The 18287-nt window shown below is 49.8% G+C and overlaps 1 protein-coding gene across 1 annotated transcript in view; it reads right to left on the reverse strand.

Annotated features, from left to right (window-relative positions):
• The window catches only part of BRD4 (bromodomain containing 4), a 65140-nt gene that overhangs the window by 28653 nt on the left and 18200 nt on the right, over positions 1-18287 (reverse strand). The window contains exons 9-14 of the mRNA XM_048300617.1: positions 17662-18021; positions 15976-16104; positions 11117-11326; positions 4871-5070; positions 3111-3409; positions 1149-1259 (exon numbers count right to left, since the gene is read on the reverse strand). Coding sequence (XP_048156574.1) covers positions 1149-1259; positions 3111-3409; positions 4871-5070; positions 11117-11326; positions 15976-16104; positions 17662-18021 — 1309 coding nt within the window. The remainder of the gene's footprint in view (positions 1-1148; positions 1260-3110; positions 3410-4870; positions 5071-11116; positions 11327-15975; positions 16105-17661; positions 18022-18287) is intronic.

The raw sequence follows: 18287 nt of genomic DNA on the forward strand, positions 1-18287 counted from the left end.
AGCGGGAGGCGACGGCAAATCCCAAACCCACGGCGGGAAGGGGCGCGAGGGAAAGGCGGGAATTGGGAAAATTTGGGATAAGAAGAAGGAAAAATCGGGATTTCAGCCCGACGGCGGCGCGAGGGAGGCGCAGGCGGCGACGCCGGGGACTCGGGATTTCCAATTCCCCCCGAATCCATTTTTTCCTCCAGAGCTCAGATCCCGAATCCGCCCGGTGCCATAAAATAAAAAGGGATTTATCCCTAAAATCCTGTTCCCTCCATTTTTAAAATCCATAAAATCCCGTTCCCGCCATCTTTTTTTCTCCGTACAATTCCACTTCCTCCATCTTTTCTCTATAAAATCCCATCTCCTCCATAAAATCCCCTTTTCTCCACCTTTTTTCCTCCATAAAACCCCATTTCCTCCATTTTTCTCCATCAAACCCTCTTTCCTCCATCTTTTTTTTGCCATAAAATTCCACTTCCGTTTTTTCTCTATAAAATCCCATTTCCTCCATAAAATCCCATTCCCTCCACCTTTTTTTTCTCCATAAAATCCCGTTCCCTCCATTTTTATCCATAAAATCCCATTCCCTCCACTTTTTTTTCCTCCATAAAACCCCATTTCCTCCATTTTTATCCATAAAATCCCCTTTTCTCCACCTTTTTTCCTCCATAAAACCCCATTTCCTCCTTTTTTCTCCATCAAATCTCCTTGTTCTCCATCTTTATCCATAAAATCCCCTTTCCTCCGTTCTTTTCTCCATAAAATTCCACTTCCCGCCTCTTTTTGGATCCCCACAATCCCGTTCCTTCCATTTTTCCCTGCACAAACCCCCATTTTCTCCACGGTTGGTTTTTTTTCCCCCAAAACCCCATTTTCTCCACGAAACCGCGTTCCCTCCATTAAACCCCATCTCCTCCATCTTGAACCAACGTTTCCTTCAGAAAATCCCACTTTTCCCCAAAAAACGCCAATCCCACTCCACCAAGACCTCCCACGGCGCTCGCTCCAGGGAACAACAGAGAAACAACAACTCCGGAAAAAATCCCGGCCTGGGGGCAGGAGATTCCGGAGGTTTCCCAAAAGAAGAAGTGACGGCGGAGGCAGGAATGAAATCGAGTTTATTTGTCCGGAGAAGGTCGGGAAGGGCGGGAAGCGCTAACCTGAGTCCGACTCGTCGCTGTCGGAGGAGCTGGACTCGCTGCTGGATTCCGACTCCGACGAGGAGAAACCCTTGAGCTTGGAGGAGCCGGCCAGGACGTCGACCTTCTCTGCTGGGAGAGACGGGAAGCGGTCAGCGCGGCGGCCTTAGGCCGGGATGGAACACCCGAGTGCAGCTGCTTGGTCCTAAACCCAACTGGGTGCTCCTAAACCTAACTCTGGTTGGTCCGAAACCCAACTGGTTGGTCCTAAACTCAACTGGTTGGTCCGAAACCCAACTGGATCCTCCTAAACACAACTGGTTGGTCCTAAACCCAACTGGCTCCTCCCAAACCCAACTGGGTGCTCCTAAACCTAACTCTGGTTGGTCCTAAACCAAACTGGTTGGTCCTAAACCCAACTGGATCCTCCTAAACCCAACTGGATCCTCCCAAACCCAACTGGGTGCTCCTAAACCCAACTGGTTGGTCCCAAACTCAACTAGTTCCTCCTAAACCCAACTGGTTCCTCCTAAACCCAACTGGTTGGTCCTGAGCTCAACTGGTTCCTCCTAAACCCAACTGGTTCCTCCTAAACCCAACTGGTTTGTCCCAAACCCAACTGGTTCCTCCTAAACCCAACTGGTTCCTCCTAAACCCAACTGGTTCCTCCTAAACCCAACCGGCTCCTCCCAAACCCAAACGGTTCCTCCCAAACCCAACTGGTTGGTCCCGAGCTCAACTGGTTCATCCCAGACTCAACTGGTTGGTCCCGAGCTCAACTGGTTGGTCCCAAACCCAACTGGTTCATCCCAAACTCAACTGGTTCCTCCCAAACCCAACTGGTTGGTCCCGAGTTCAGTTGGGTTATCCTGAACTCATTGGTTCATCCTAAACTTAACTGGTTCATCCTGAACTTAACTGGTTGGTCCCAAACCCAACTGGTTCATCCCAAACTCAACTGGTTCCTCCCAAACCCAACTGGTTGGTCCCGAGTTCAGTTGGGTTATCCTGAACTCATTGGTTCATCCTAAACTTAACTGGTTCATCCTGAACTTAACTGGTTTGTCCCAAACCCAACTGGTTCATCCCAAACCCAACTGGTCCAGCCCAAACCCAACTGGTTCCTCCTAAACTCAACCGGTTGGTCCCAAGCTCAACTGATTCATCCTGAACTCATTGGTTCTTCCTAAACCCAACTGCTCCGGTCCAAACCCACCCAGCCCCTCCCACCCTCTTAAGTTGATTTTTAAAAATAAAAATACAAAAAAAAATTTTAAAAATTACAAAAAAAAAAAATTTTTAGTAATTAAAATTAAAAACGCAAATTCCAGCAATTAAAAAAAAAAAAAAAATTCAGTAACTAAAGATAGAACGGGAATTGAACTGCACAAAGGTCGTTCGTTTTAATAAAAAAAATCTGCTTAATTTTGTTCATTTCAAAAATAAAAAACTAAATTAATAAAAATTTTAAGATTTTTATGCTTCGATAATTAAATCCACTAATCAAATAATTAAACAGAATAATTTATCAATTTAATAAAATATTTTAATTAATTGATTTAGCAATTTAAATTTAACTCAATAATTTAACCCGAACCTAATAATTTAATGCCAAATAATTTAATAATTTAATGAAAAATAATTTAATAATGTAGCGACAAATAACTCAATAATTTAATGACAACTTAATAATGTAGCGACAAATAATTTAGTAATTTAACGACTAATAATTTAATAACTTAAAGACAAATTCCATAATTTGGCTTCAAATTCAACGATTAAAACGCAATAATTTCAAAGTCGCCAATTTCAGATGAAAACCTGGAATTCCTCCAAACCGAACAGGAACGGCCGAGCTCGGCACCGGCCGCCATCTTGGATCCCAAAAAATCCTTCCAAGCCTCACCAAAAACCCCAACCCTTGGGAGCAAAAGCGCCGGAAAAGGCGGCCGGGACGGCCCCGGTTTGGGCGCGGGGACGCACCTGGGGGTTTCCTCTTCTTGCGCAGGCAGGAGGTGACGTAGCGCTCGAGCTCGCGCAGCGTCGACGGCTTCAGCGTCTCGAAGTCGATCTCGATCTCGTCGGGGTTGGAGTTCTTGAGCGACGGCTCCCGGGACTGGATGATGTGCACGACCCTGCCCAGCTTCTCTCCGGGCAGTTTGTTGATGTCCAGGCTCAGCTGCCGCTTCTCCTCGTAGGACATGGGCTTGCACTTCTCCTCCTCCTCCGACTCGTAGGCGGGCGCGGCTTTGCTGGGCTTCACCGTCGCCGGCTCCTTCTTGCTGCTCACAGGACCACAGAATGGAGTTTTAGGCTGAAACCCAGCTTAAACCCAGCCTAAACCCGGCCCTAACCCACAGGAGCTGGAGGGCTTCACCACCACCGGCTCCTTCTTGCTGCTCACAGGACCACAGAACGGAGTTTTAGGCTTAAACCCAGCCTAAAACCAGCTTAAACCCAGCTTAAAACCGGCTTAAACCCAGCTTAAACCTGGCCTAAACCCAGCCCTAACCCACAGGAGCTGGAGGGCTTCACCACCACCGGCTCCTTCTTGCTGCTCACAGGACCACAGAATGGAGTTTTAGGCTTAAACCCAGCCTAAACCCGGCCTAACCCACAGGAGCTGGAGGGCTTCGCTGCCGCCAGCTCCTTGCTGCTCACAGGACCACAGAATGGAGTTTTAGGCTTAAACCCAGCTTAAAACCGGCTTAAACCCAGTCTAAACCCGGCCGTAACCCGGCCCTAACCCACAGGAGCTGGAGGGCTTCACCACCACCGGCTCCTTCTTGCTGCTCACAGGACCACAGAATGGAGTTTTAGGCTTAAACCCAGCTTAAAACCGGCTTAAACCCAGTCCAAACCCGGCCGTAACCCGGCCCTAACCCACAGGAGCTGGAGGGCTTCACCACCACCGGCTCCTTCTTGCTGCTCACAGGACCACAGAACGGAGTTTTAGGCCTAAACCCAGCTTAAAACCGGCTTAAACCCAGCTTAAACCCAGTCTAAACCTGGCCCTAACCCACAGGAGCTGGAGGGCTTCACCGCCACCGGCTCCTTCTTGCTGCTCACAGGACCACAGAACGGTGTTTCAGGCCTAAACCCGGCCTAAACCCAGTTTAAACCCAGCCTAAACCACCACATCTTGAGAGGATTTAGTTTTTATCCTAAAAATAAGAGGCTTTGTTGGTTGTGGCTTTGGGGCGAAGCTCAAGCATGAGTTGGGGCAGAAAGCCGAGCTTAAAACGTGTAGACATCCGAAGTTGAGCTCAAGGTAGTCTTAACTGAGCTCAAGCTGGTTTTGGACACCCAAAACTGAGCTCAAGGTGGTCTTGGACATCCAAAACGGAGCTCAAACTGCTCCTGAACATCCAAACCCGAGCTCGCCCTATTCAGAAACCCAAAACTGAGCTTAATTTATTCTTGAACACCCAAAACCGAGCTTAATTTGCTCCTGGACACCCAAACCTGAACTCAACCTATTCAGAAATCCAAAACTGAGCTTAATTTATTCTTGAACACCCAAAACTGAGCTTAATTAGCTCGCGGACACCAAACCCGAGCTCCACCTGCCCAACCCAGCGTCCCCAGTTGAGCCCCAAAAGCTGAGCCGACCTCAGGGCTGGACTCAACCCCACCCCCCCCGCTGGGCCAGGGGGTCACTCGTTAAGGGCCCGGGGTTAATTCCGTTAATTAGCAGAGGAGGACGCCCAAAGTTCTCCCGGGGCATTCTGGGAAGGGCCCACCTGGAGGCGCTGCTGTTGCTGTTGCTCTTCTTGGCCTTCTTGGGCGGCGGCTCCTTGGCTTTGCTCTTCTTGGCGTCCTCCAGCTCCTCCTTCTTTTTGTGCTTCTCCTTCTTCTTCTCCTTCTTGTCCTTCTCCTTCTTCTTTGGTTTGTTCTGCTGGGGCTGGGACAGCGCCGCCAGCTGCTCGTGCACGGCCTTGAGCTGCGGGGAACGGGCACTGGTGGGACGCGGGAGGTTGGAGAAGTTCTGCAGGGCCACCAGATCCGACCTCGGACTGACCCCACGCGGTCACCAAGAGCAGTGTCCGTGGACACCTCCAAGGTCACCATATCTGACCCATGACCGACCCCCACGTGGTCACCCAGAGCAGTGACCATGGACACCTCCAGGATCATCAGATCCAACCTTGGACTGACCCCACGTGGTCACCCAGAGCAGTGACCATGGACACCTCCAAGGTCATCAATCTGACCCATGACTGACCCCACGTGGTCACCCAGAGCAGTGACCATGGACACCTCCAAGGTCATCAGATCTGACCTCGGACTGACCCCACGTGGTCACCCAGAGCAGTGTCCGTAGACACCTCCAAGGTCATCAATCTGACCCATGACTGACCTCACGTGGTCACCCAGAGCAGTGTCCGTAGACACCTCCAAGGTCATCAGATCCGACCTCGGACTGACCCCACGCGGTCACCAAGAGCAGTGTCCGTGGACACCTCCAAGGTCACCATATCTGACCCATGACCGACCCCCACGTGGTCACCCAGAGCAGTGACCATGGACACCTCCAGGATCATCAGATCCAACCTTGGACTGACCCCACATGGTCACCCAGAGCAGTGACCATGGACACCTCCAAGGTCATCAATCTGACCCATGACTGACCCCACGTGGTCACCCAGAGCAGTGACCATGGACACCTCCAAGGTCATCAATCTGACCCATGACTGACCTCACGTGGTCACCCAGAGCAGTGTCCATGGACACCTCCAAGGTCATCAGATCTGACCCATGACTGACCTCACGTGGTCACCCAGAGCAGTGACCATGGACACCGCCAAGGTCATCAATCTGACCCATGACTGACCCCACGTGGTCACCCAGAGCAGTGTCCATGGACACCTCCAAGGTCACCAAATCTGACCTCAGACTGACCCCACGTGGTCACCCAGAGCAGTGTCCATGGACACCTCCAAGGTCATCAATCTGACCCATGACTGACCCCCACGTGGTCACCCAGAGCAGTGACCATGGACACCTCCAGGATCATCAGATCCAACCTTGGACTGACCCCACGTGGTCACCCAGAGCAGTGACCATGGACACCTCCAAGGTCATCAGATCTGACCTCGGACTGACCCCACGCGGTCACCAAGAGCAGTGTCCGTGGACACCTCCAAGGTCACCAAATCTGACCCATGACCGACCCCCATGTGGTCACCCAGAGCAGTGTCCGTAGACACCTCCAAGGTCACCAAATCTGACCCATGACCGACCCCCATGTGGTCACCCAGAGCAGTGTCCGTAGACACCTCCAAGGTCATCAGGTCCGACCTCAGACTGACCCCACGTGGTCACCCAGAGCAGTGTCCATGGACACCTCCAAGGTCATCAGATCTGACCTCGGACTGACCCCAGGTGGTCACCCAGAGCAGTGTCCGTGGACACCTCCAAGGTCATCAGACCCAACCTTGGACTGACCCCACGCGGTCTCCCAGAGCAGTGTCCATGGACACCTCCAAGGTCATCAGGTCCGACCTCAGACTGACCCCACGTGGTCACCCAGAGCAGTGTCCATGGACACCTCCAAGGTCATCAGGTCCGACCTCAGACTGACCCCACGTGGTCACCCAGAGCAGTGACCATGGACACCTCCAAGGTCATCAGATCTGACCTCAGACTGACCCCACGTGGTCACCCAGAGCAGTGACCATGGACACCTCCAAGGTCATCAGATCTGACCCATGACTGACCTCACGTGGTCACCCAGAGCAGTGTCCATGGACACCTCCAAGGTCATCAGATCTGACCTCGGACTGACCCCAGGTGGTCACCCAGAAGCAGTGACCATGGACACCTCCAAGGTCATCAGATCTGACCTCGGACTGACCCCAGGTGGTCACCCAGAGAAGTGACCATGGACACCTCCAAGGTCACCAAATCTGACCTCAGACTGACCCCACATGGTCACCCAGAGCAGTGTCCATGGACACCTCCAAGGTCATCAAGTCCAACCTTGGACGGACCCTCACGTGGTCACCCAGAGCAGTGTCCATGGACACCTCCAAGGTCACCAAATCTGACCCATAACTGACCCCACGTGGTCACCCAGAGCAGTGACCATGGACACCTCCAGGATCATCAAATCTGACCCATGACTGACCCCACATGGTCACCCAGAGCAGTGACCATGGACACCTCCAAGGTCATCAGATCCAACCCATGACTGACCCCACGTGGTCACCCAGAGCAGTGTCCATGGACACCTTCAAGGCCACCAAATCTGACCTCAGACTGACCCCACGTGGTCACCCAGAGCAGTGTCCATGGACACCTCCAAGGTCATCAATCTGACCCATGACTGACCCCACGTGGTCACCCAGAGCAGTGACCATGGACACCTCCAGGATCATCAGATCTGACCTCGGACTGACCCCACGTGGTCACCCAGAGCAGTGACCATGGACACCTCCAAGGTCACCAAATCTGACCCATAACTGACCCCACGTGGTCACCCAGAGCAGTGTCCATGGACACCTCTAGGATCATCAAATCTGACCCATGACTGACCCCACGCGGTCACCCAGAGCAGTGACCATGGACACCTCCAAGGTCATCAGATCCACCCATGACTGACCCCTCGTGGTCACCCAGAGCAGTGTCCATGGACACCTTCAAGGCCACCAAATCTGACCTCAGACTGACCCCACGTGGTCACCCAGAGCAGTGACCATGGACACCTCCAGGATCATCAGATCTGACCTCGGACTGACCCCAGGTGGTCACCCAGAGCAGTGTCCATGGACACCTCCAAGGTCACCAAATCTGACCTCAGACTGACCCCACATGGTCACCCAGAGCAGTGTCCATGGACACCTCCAAGGTCACCAAATCTGACCTCAGACTGACCCCAGGTGGTCACCCAGAGCAGTGTCCATGGACACCTCCAAGGCCACCAAATCTGACCTCAGACTGACCCCACGTGGTCACCCAGAGCAGTGTCCATGGACACCTCCAGGATCATCAGATCTGACCTCGGACTGACCCCACGTGGTCACCCAGAGCAGTGACCATGGACACCTCCAAGGTCACCAATCTGACCTCAGACTGACCCCACATGGTCACCCAGAGCAGTGTCCATGGACACCTCCAAGGCCACCAAATCTGACCTCAGACTGACCCCACGTGGTCACCCAGAGCAGTGTCCATGGACACCTCCAGGATCATCAGATCTGACCTCGGACTGACCCCACGTGGTCACCCAGAGCAGTGTCCATGGACACCTCCAAGGTCACCAAATCTGACCCATAACTGACCCCACGTGGTCACCCAGAGCAGTGTCCATGGACACCTCCAAGGTCATCAGATCCAACCTTGGACTGACCCCACGTGGTCACCCAGAGCAGTGACCATGGACACCTCCAAGGTCATCAGATCCAACCTTGGACTGACCCCACGTGGTCACCCAGAGCAGTGTCCATGGACACCTCCAAGGTCATCAGATCCAACCTTGGACTGACCCCACGTGGTCACCCAGAGCAGTGACCATGGACACCTCCAAGGTCACCAATCTGACCCATGACTGACCCCACGTGGTCACCCAGAGCAGTGTCCAGTCACTCCTTGGTCACCTCCACGGCCATCCAATCCAACCTCCCACCACGTTCCAGCAGAAGGATCCTCCTGGAAAGCTCCCGTTTCTTGGAGCTTTACTCGAAACCCAACAACTTTGGCTCAACCCAACAACGTTGGGTCAACCAACCCGACCCAAGGATTTTGAGTCAACCCAAGCCCACTTGGGATCAACAAAGCCAATGATTTTGGGGCACAAACCCAACAACTTTGGATCAACCCAACACTCTTAGGTCAACAAACCCAGAGATTTTGGGTCAACAAACCCAATAACTTTGAGTTAAAAGGCACCAACTTTGGGCCAACAAACCCAAAGATTTCAGGTAAAACTTCAGAACTTGGGGTCAACAAATTGAAGGATTTCAGGTCAACCAACCCAACAATTTTGGGTAAAGCCTCAGAATTTGGGGTCAACGAACCCAAGGATTTCAGGTCAACCAACCCAACGATTTTGGGTAAAACCCCAGAACTTGGGGTCAACAAATTGAAGGATTTCAGGTCAACCAACCCAACAATTTTGGGTAAAGCCTCAGAATTTGGGGTCAACGAACCCAAGGATTTCAGGTCAACCAACCCAACGATTTTGGGTAAAACCCCAGAACTTGGGGTCAACAAATTGAAGGATTTCAGGTCAACCAACCCAACAATTTTGGGTAAAGCCTCAGAATTTGGGGTCAACGAACCCAAGGATTTCAGGTCAACCAACCCAACGATTTTGGGTAAAACCCCAGAACTTGGGGTCAACAAATTGAAGGATTTCAGGTCAACCAACCCAACAATTTTGGGTAAAGCCTCAGAATTTGGGGTCAACGAACCCAAGGATTTCAGGTCAACCAACCCAACGATTTTGGGTAAAAACCCAGAACTTGGGGTCAACAAATTGAAGGATTTCAGGTCAACCAACCCAACGATTTTGGGTAAAGCCCCAGAATTTGGGGTCAACAAATTGAAGGATTTCAGGTCAACCAACCCAACAATTTTGGGTAAAGCCTCAGAATTTGGGGTCAACGAACCCAAGGATTTCAGGTCAACCAACCCAACGATTTTGGGTAAAAACCCAGAACTTGGGGTCAACAAATTGAAGGATTTCAGGTCAACAAACCCAACGATTTTGGGTAAAAACCCCAGAACTTGGGGTCAACAAATTGAAGGACTTCAGGTCAACAAACCCAACGATTTTGGGTAAAAACCCCAGAACTTGGGGGCAACAAACCAAAGGATTTCAGGTCAACCAACCCAACGATTTTGGGTAAAAACCCCAGAACTTGGGGGCAACGAACCCAAGGATTTCAGGTCAACCAACCCAACGATTTTGGGTAAAAACCCCAGAACTTGGGGGCAACAAATTGAAGGATTTCAGGTCAACCAACCCAACGATTTTGGGTAAAAACCCCAGAATTTGGGGTCAACGAACCCAAGGATTTCAGGTCAACCAACCCAACGATTTTGGGTAAAAACCCAGAACTTGGGGTCAACAAATTGAAGGATTTCAGGTCAACCAACCCAACAATTTTGGGTAAAGCCTCAGAATTTGGGGTCAACGAACCCAAGGATTTCAGGTCAACCAACCCAACGATTTTGGGTAAAAACCCAGAACTTGGGGTCAACAAATTGAAGGATTTCAGGTCAACAAACCCAACGATTTTGGGTAAAAACCCCAGAACTTGGGGGCAACAAATTGAAGGATTTCAGGTCAACCAACCCAACGATTTTAGGTAAAAACCCCAGAACTTGGGGGCAACAAACCCAAGGATTTCAGGTCAACCAACCCAACGATTTTGGGTAAAAACCCCAGAATTTGGGGTCAACGAACCCAAGGATTTCAGGTCAACCAACCCAACGATTTTGGGTAAAAACCCCAGAACTTGGGGGCAACAAACCAAAGGATTTCAGGTCAACCAACCCAACGATTTTGGGTAAAAACCCCAGAACTTGGGGTCAACAAATTGAAGGATTTCAGGTCAACCAACCCAACGATTTTGGGTAAAAACCCCAGAATTTGGGGTCAATGAACCCAAGGATTTCAGGTCAATCAACCCAACGATTTTGAGTAAAAACCCAGAACTTGGGGTCAACAAATTGAAGGATTTCAGGTCAACCAACCCAACGATTTTGGGTAAAAACCCCAGAACTTGGGGTCAACAAATTGAAGGATTTCAGGTCAACCAACCCAACGATTTTGGGTAAAAACCCCAGAATCTGGGGTCAACAAATTGAAGGATTTCAGGTCAACCAACCCAACGATTTTGGGTAAAAACCCAGAACTTGGGGTCAAGAAACCCAACGATTTCGGTGCCTCTGGAGCCGACGGCCGTGGGAAATTCACGCCTTCGAGCCGTGACCCCGAGGCCACCGACGCCCGCTGGAAGGAGCCCGGGATGAGCCCGTACCTGCTCCTGGAGCTCGGCCAAGCGCTGCGCCCGCTCCTCCTCGGAGTCGTCGGAGGAGCTGTCGCTGTCGGAGGAGCTGTCGCTGCTGCTGTCGCTGGACGAGGGCGGGGCCACCTTGGTGGGGGGCGGGACCACCACGGGGGACGAGGCGGGAATCACCGGCTCCTCCGGCTCGTCCGGCATCTTGGCGAAGCGCATCTCGAACACGTCCTGGAACGACAGCGACGGGCGCGGAGTGACGCCGGGTTCGGCACCGAGGGGAGCTCCGGAAGGGGGAGTCCCTACAGACGTGGGGGGTTCTACACAAGGGGTCAACATTTGGACATGGGGCGGGGGGGAAGGCGATCCCAAAATCTTGGAATTCCTTGGAATTCTGACTGTCTGCGAGGTGGGGCTGGGGGGAAAATGGAGAGGATTTTTCCTCAATTTCTCGTTTAAAAGCTGCGTCTTCCAGGTTCTCGAGATCTTCTTGGATTGCTTTCGGTTGATGTGATGATCTTAGAGATTCCACCATGGATTCCCAGTGGAGATCCCAACCCTCTCCAGAGTGATTCAGGGGGGAAAAAATTACAGGATTTACTCCGTTTCTCGTTTAAAAGCTGTGTTTTCCAGCTTCCTGAGTAATTCTGGATCTTCTTGGATCATCTTTGGTTGACTCCGTGATTTCAGAGCTCTTTCTCAACCTTAATTCCAGCACTGATTCCCACTGAAGAGAGTTCAACCATCTCCAGAGTGAATTTGGGGCAAAACTGAGAGGATTCTTTCATTTTAGAGCGGTGTTTTCCACGTTCTGAGTTCCTCTGGATCTTCCTGGATCATCTTTGGTCGCCTCCATGGAGCTGGAGGTCTTTTCCAGCCTTAATTCCACTGTGGATTCCCAGCTCCCGCTGCTCTTCATCCATTTCAGGGGGTTCCCCTCATTTTGAAGGATTTGTTCCTCCTTTTTGAAGGATTTTCCTTCCTTTTTCAAGGATTTTCTCTCCTTTCAAGGATTTTCTCTCCTTTTTCAAGGATTTTCCCTCATTTTGAAGGATTTTCCCTCATTTCTGAAGGATTTTCACTCAGTTTTGAACGATTTTTGCTCCATTTTCAAGGATTTCCCCTCGTTTTTAAAGAATTTTCCCCTCCTTTTGGAAGGATTTCACTCCTTTTTGAAGGCTTTTCCCTCTGTTTTGGAGGTTTTCACTCCATTTTGAGCATTTATAACCCAATTCCTGTTTCCCATGAGCCAGAAATTCCCATCCCCCATCGCCACCGGCTGGAAAAGCTCCACCGGCGTCGGAATTCTCCTTCTGAAATCCTCCAGCATCCAAAATCCGGCATTCCGGGCTGGTTTTAGGCCAAGTTTTATTCTCCATGGATTTGGGAGAAGCCGGATCACGAAATGTGGGAAGGATCCCAGAAAATCCACGCGGGAACGGCTGGGAAATAAAACCCCACGGAATCAAACGGGAGCTAATTAACGTATTTCTAATGCGGGATTCAAAACCTCTTCCAGAAACTGGAATTCCCTGGAAAACCACAGAAAAAGGGATCTTCTGGTGCTGAAAAAGCAGGGAAATGAGCGATTCCCGAGGCTGGGCTTTCCCAGGACTCCGGCTGTCGTTTTTGGGATTACAGCGCTCAAAATCCACCTTTTTTTCCATCTTCGTCCCAAAATTTCAAGCTTCCCGAGCGGTTGAGCTTTCCAGGAATGTGATCCCAACCTGGAATCCTGGGTTTGGTCTGGATTTGGTCACCCGGAGACGTCGCTCGCTGAGGATTTTCCCCCCAAAATGAGGTGAAAAACGGCAATTTTCCACGGAAACGTTCAGCCCGGGAGAGGAAAAATCGAGATTTCAGCTTGGATTTTGCCTTTTCCTCCTGCTGGGGGTCGGAAAATTCCCTGGAATTTCACCCAAAAAGGTTTTTTTGCCTGATCCAAACACGCTGGAGAGCGGGAATTGCATTTTCCAGGAGTCTCCTCCTCCTAAATTCCAGGAAAAGAACCACTAAAAAGACCCTGGATTCCCCGAAATTCACCCCAAAACTCACATTCCCCCAGCATTCCTCAGCTCCCGTTAAACCTGAGCTGGATTTTCATGGAAACATCCCGGAAAATCCACAATTTCCTCAGATTTCCTGCGTTTGCTGCTGCTTTTCCCTGGCTTTTCTCTCCCAGCTCCACATCTGGATGGATCAGCAGAGCTGGAGCCCTTTCCTGATTTTTCCAGTCCCAAAATTCCATAAATTCCTTCAAATCCCATTCCTCCTTTTCCTTCTCCCTGTTGTTCCATGAGTCAGCCTTGGAATTCTTCCCTTAATTCATGTTCTTCCCAAATTTCAGCCATTTTCCTCCTAATTTTGAGAGATTTTCTTCTCATTCCACGTCTCTGGAATTGGGGCTTTTCCTTCCTCCCATCCCCTCCACGGCCGAAGGATTTTTCCACGCCGATTTTCCATCTTTCACACAGATTTGGGATCGAGTTATTAAAAATCCCATTAATTTCTTAGGAAAACGAGGACCACAATCCTCCCAAGGCCAAAAAAAACCCAGGAAAAATCAGGATTTAAGGGAATAAACGCCTGGAATGATGAATGCGGGAAGCGCTGGAGGTGCTTTTAAGGAATTTTTGGGTTAAAACCCGGAATATTGGAGTATTTGGAGCTCCGGGAGTGGAGGGAGCTCAGCTTTTCCCAAATCCGTGGGATTTTCCTTACTTTAACCAGGCAAATTCCCAAAAACCGCTGGAATCCAGGTGTTTTTACGGAGTTTCGATGCCAAGGCCTTCACTGGCGCCGCGGGAGCTTCGTTAGGAGCCGATTAACGAATTCCAAACCCTTGGGAATGAGGAAAAGATGGGAGAACTGCCGGGAAAAGCGCCGGAGGAGGGACCTAAAGCTCAGCAGGGCCTCTCTGGGTTCCTCTCGAGGCTTTTTGGGGATAAAAGGGACATTTTGGAGCCGTGCTCGTCCTTCCTACTCCTGCCTCCAAAACTGGGAGGGACAGGAAAAAGAGAAATATTAAATAAAGCCCGGCTTAAAGGGGGAGCTGGGAGGGGAAAGGGAGGGGAAAGGGAGGGGAAAGAGCTGGGATGGGAAAAAAAGGAACATGAAATAAAGCTGAGCCTAAAGGAGAAAACTGGGAGGAAACTAAGAAGAAATGGAGAGGAAACGGAGAGGAAACGGAGGGGAAACGGAGGGGAATATGAGGGGAATTTTAGCTGGAACAGGAAAATGAAAAACATTAAATAAAATCGAGCTTAAAGGAGGAAACTGGGAAGAAACTGAGGGAAAACCGAGGGAAAACCGAGCTGGACCAGGAAAAATAATCAATAAAGCTGAGCTTAAAGGAGGAAATTGAGGGGAAACAGAGCTGGGATGGGAAAAAAAGGAGTACAAAATAAAGCTGAGCCTAAAGGAGAAAACTGGGAGAAAACTGAGAAGAAATGGAGAGAAAATTTGACGGAAATCTGAGGGAAATCTGAGGGAAAACTGAGGGAAAACTGAGGGGAAACTTTATCTGGAACAGGAAAAAGAAAAATATTAACTAAAATCGAGCTTAAAGGAGGAAACTGGGAAGAAATTGAGGGAAATTGGAGAGGAAATTGAGGAAAAACTGAGGGAAAATTGAGAGGAAATTTGAGAGAAATCGAGAGGAAATTGAGGGAAAATTGGGGGAAAATTGAGAGGAAATTGAGGGAAAACTGAGGGAAAATTAAGAAGAAATTGAAGGAAAACTGAGGGAAATTTGAGAGGAAACTGAGGGAAAACTGAGGGGAAAACTGAGGGGAAAACTGAGGGGAAAACTGAGGGGAAACTTTAGCTGGAACAGGAAGAAGAAAAATATTAACTAAAATCGAGCTTAAAGGAGGAAACTGGGAAGAAATTGAGGGAAATTGGAGAGGAAATTGAGGAAAAACTGAGGGAAAATTGAGAGGAAATTTGAGAGAAATCAAGAGGAAATTGAGGGAAAACTGGGGGAAAATTGAGAGGAAATTGAGGGAAAACTGAGGGAGAATTGAAGGAAATTTGAGAGGAAAATGAGAAAAAACTGAGGGAAAATTGAGGGAAAATTAAGAAGAAATTGAAGGAAAACTGAGGGAAATTTGAGAGGAAACTGAGGGGAAAACTGAGGGGAAAACTGAGGGGAAAACTGAGGGGAAATTTAGCTGGAACAGGAAAAAGAGAAATACTAAATAAAATCGAGCTTAAAGGAGGAAATTGGGAAGAAATTGAGGGAAAATTGGGAGGAAATTGAGGAAAAACTAAGGGAAAATTGAGAGGAAATTTGAGAGAAATCGAGAGGAAACTGAGGGAAAATTGGGGGAAAATTGAGAGGAAATTGAGGGAAAACTGAAGGAAAATGGAGGGAAAATTTGAGGGAAAACTGAGGGGAAAACTGAGGGAAAATTTAGCTAGAACAGGAAAAAGAAAAATATTAACTAAAATCGAGCTTAAAGGAGGAAATTGGGAAGAAATTGAGGGAAAATTGAGAGGAAATTGAAGAAAAACTGAGGAAAAATTGAGAAGAAATTGAGGGAAAACTGAGGGAGAACTGAAGGAAATTTGAGAGAAACTTGAGAGGAAATTGAGAAAAAACTGAGGGAAAATTGAGAAGAAATTGGGAAGAAAAAGGAGAGAAAATTAAGCTGGGATAGGAAAAAGAGAAATCTGAAATAAAGCTGAGCTTGGAGAAAGAAACTGAGCTGAAACCGAGCTGATTCCTTCCACTTCCACGACAAAAAAAAGCCAATTTTCACCTTTTTTTTTTTTGCCGAGTCAGCGTTTTTTGGGAGCATTATTCCAAGACTTTTCCCAAAGGGAAAACGCTCCTGGAAAAGGGGCGGAAGTTTCCCCCAGGGATCTGGAATCCTCACCTGGAGCTTTCTGGCCATGGCCACGACCTCGTGGTCGGCGGGGTTGTACTTGTAGCAGTTGGAGAACATCAACCGCACGTCGGCCGCGAATTCCTGAGCGTCCCGGTATTCCCGGTTCTCCAGCTTGGACTGAAAGGGAGCAAAAAACCCCAAAATTCAGGGCTGGAAAAGTGGGAATTTTGGGTAAAAGAATGCCTGATTTTGGTCCAAAAGAAAACCTGTTCTTTGATAAAAACCCCCCCCCTCGTTTTGGTGCAAAAAATGGATGGTTTTTGGTCAAAAGAACGCGAAGTTCTGGTGAAAAAAGCGACTTGTTTTGGACCACCAGAAGGGCTGAGTTTGGTCCAAAAAATCGCTACTTTTGCCCAAAAACCTCCTTTATTTTGGTCCAAAAGAGTGACTTGGTTTGGTCACAAAACCCCTTGTTTTGGTCCAAAAGAACGACTATTTTTGGTCCAAAAAATGATTACTTTGGGCCAAAAAACCCCTTCTTTGGGTCCAAAAGAGTGACCAAACATCCCCAAACCCAAAAACGCCACTGAAAGGTGCTGAAATCCTGGGATTTTTCCCCAAAAACCCTTACTCTGAAACTTCCTACTAAAAACCCCAATTTTGGAGCTCCCAGGACCTATCCTGGAAGGATTTTGGGGCGATTTTCTTCCTAAACATCACGAAAATGCAACCAAACATCCCAAAAACGCCACTGGAATGCGCCCAAATCCTAAATTTTTTCCCTGAAATCCTGGTTTTTATCCCCAAACTCCCGTTTCTCCCCCCAACCCCCCTTTTTCCATCTAAACTCCCATTTTTCTCCCCCAAATCTTGTTTTTTTCTCCCAAATCCTGTTTTTTCCCCCAAACCCCCATTTTATGCCCCCCAAACCCCCATTTTTCCTCCCCAAACCCCAATTTTTCCTCCCCAAACCCCTGTTATACCCCCCAAAATCCTATTTCCGGCCCCCCAAACCCCCATTTCTCGCCCCCAAATCCTGTTTTATCCCCCCAAACCCCCATTTTTTCCCCCCAAACCCCATTTTCCCCCCCCAAACCCTGTTTTATCCCCCCAAACCCCCATTTTTCCCGCCCCAACCCCCATTTCTCCCCCTCAAACCCCCTTTTCCCCCTCCCAAACCCCGTTATCCCTCCCAAACCCCCATTTGCTCCCCCAAAATCCTATCTTCTGTCCCCAAACTCCCATTTTTCTCCCCCAAATCCTGTTCTTTTCCCACATACCCCCATTTATTCCCCCCAAACCCCAATTTTTCCCCCCCCAAATCCTGTTTTATCCCCCCAAACCCCCATTTTTCCCCCCCAAATCCTGTTTTATCCCCCCAAACCCCCGTTATCCCCCCCCAAATCCTGTTTTATCCCCCCAAACCCCCATTTTTCCCCCCCAAATCCTGTTTTATCCCCCCAAACCCCCGTTATCCCCCCCCAATCCTGTTTTATCCCCCCAACCCCCCATTTTTCCCCCCCCCAAATCCTGTTTTATCCCCTCAAACCCCCGTTATCCCTCCCCAAATCCTGTTTTATCCCCCCAAACCCCCATTTTTTCCCCCCCAAATCCTGTTTTATCCCCCCAAACCCCCGTTATCCCCCCCCAAATCCTGTTTTATCCCCCCAACCCCCCATTTTCCCCCCCCCAAATCCTGTTTTATCCCCCCAAACCCCCGTTATCCCCCCTCACCTTGATGGTGCTCAGGTCCATGGGGTGCTTGATGATGTCGCAGTAGTCGTGCAGCCCCAGCGCCTCCACGTCCACGGGTTTGTAGAAGGGCCAGGCGTAGGCCGCGTGCTTCTTGGCGAACATCTCCTTGATGATGCCGCCGCAGTACTTGAGCTGCTCCGAGGTCTTGCTGCTCTTCTCCACGGGGTGCTGCTGCGAGTCCGGGATCTCCTTCTTGGGGGGCTTCACGGGCCGGCTGCTCTCGCGGCGCGGGCCCAGCTTGGTGGCCTTGGGCTCGGCGGGCAGCGAGGATGACTCGTGGATGGGGTCCATGGTGGTCGGGGTGGTGGTGTCTGCTTTCCTCTTCACCCCTTTTTTTGTCTGGAAATCACCCAAAAAAACGCAGCGTTAACCTCTGGAGTTTTCGTTTTCGGGGTCGTTCCCACCCAGGTTCGCTGCCGGGAGCGCGGGCTCGGAATCGCCGAAGTCGGCGACTCGAGCTGGTGGCCAAACGCTACGAGAAGACGTCGGAAGCCCTTCCCTAAATATTCACTGGGAAAAGTGGGATTATTCCTGTTGGAGCAGCCGAGCTCAAGGCTCAGAGAGGCCTCAAGGATTTGGGATTTTCTTCCCGAGCTGTAAAAACT

Source organism: Corvus hawaiiensis, chromosome 4, assembly GCF_020740725.1.
Source record: "Corvus hawaiiensis isolate bCorHaw1 chromosome 4, bCorHaw1.pri.cur, whole genome shotgun sequence".
In the NCBI taxonomy this organism is placed as follows: domain Eukaryota; kingdom Metazoa; phylum Chordata; class Aves; order Passeriformes; family Corvidae; genus Corvus; species Corvus hawaiiensis.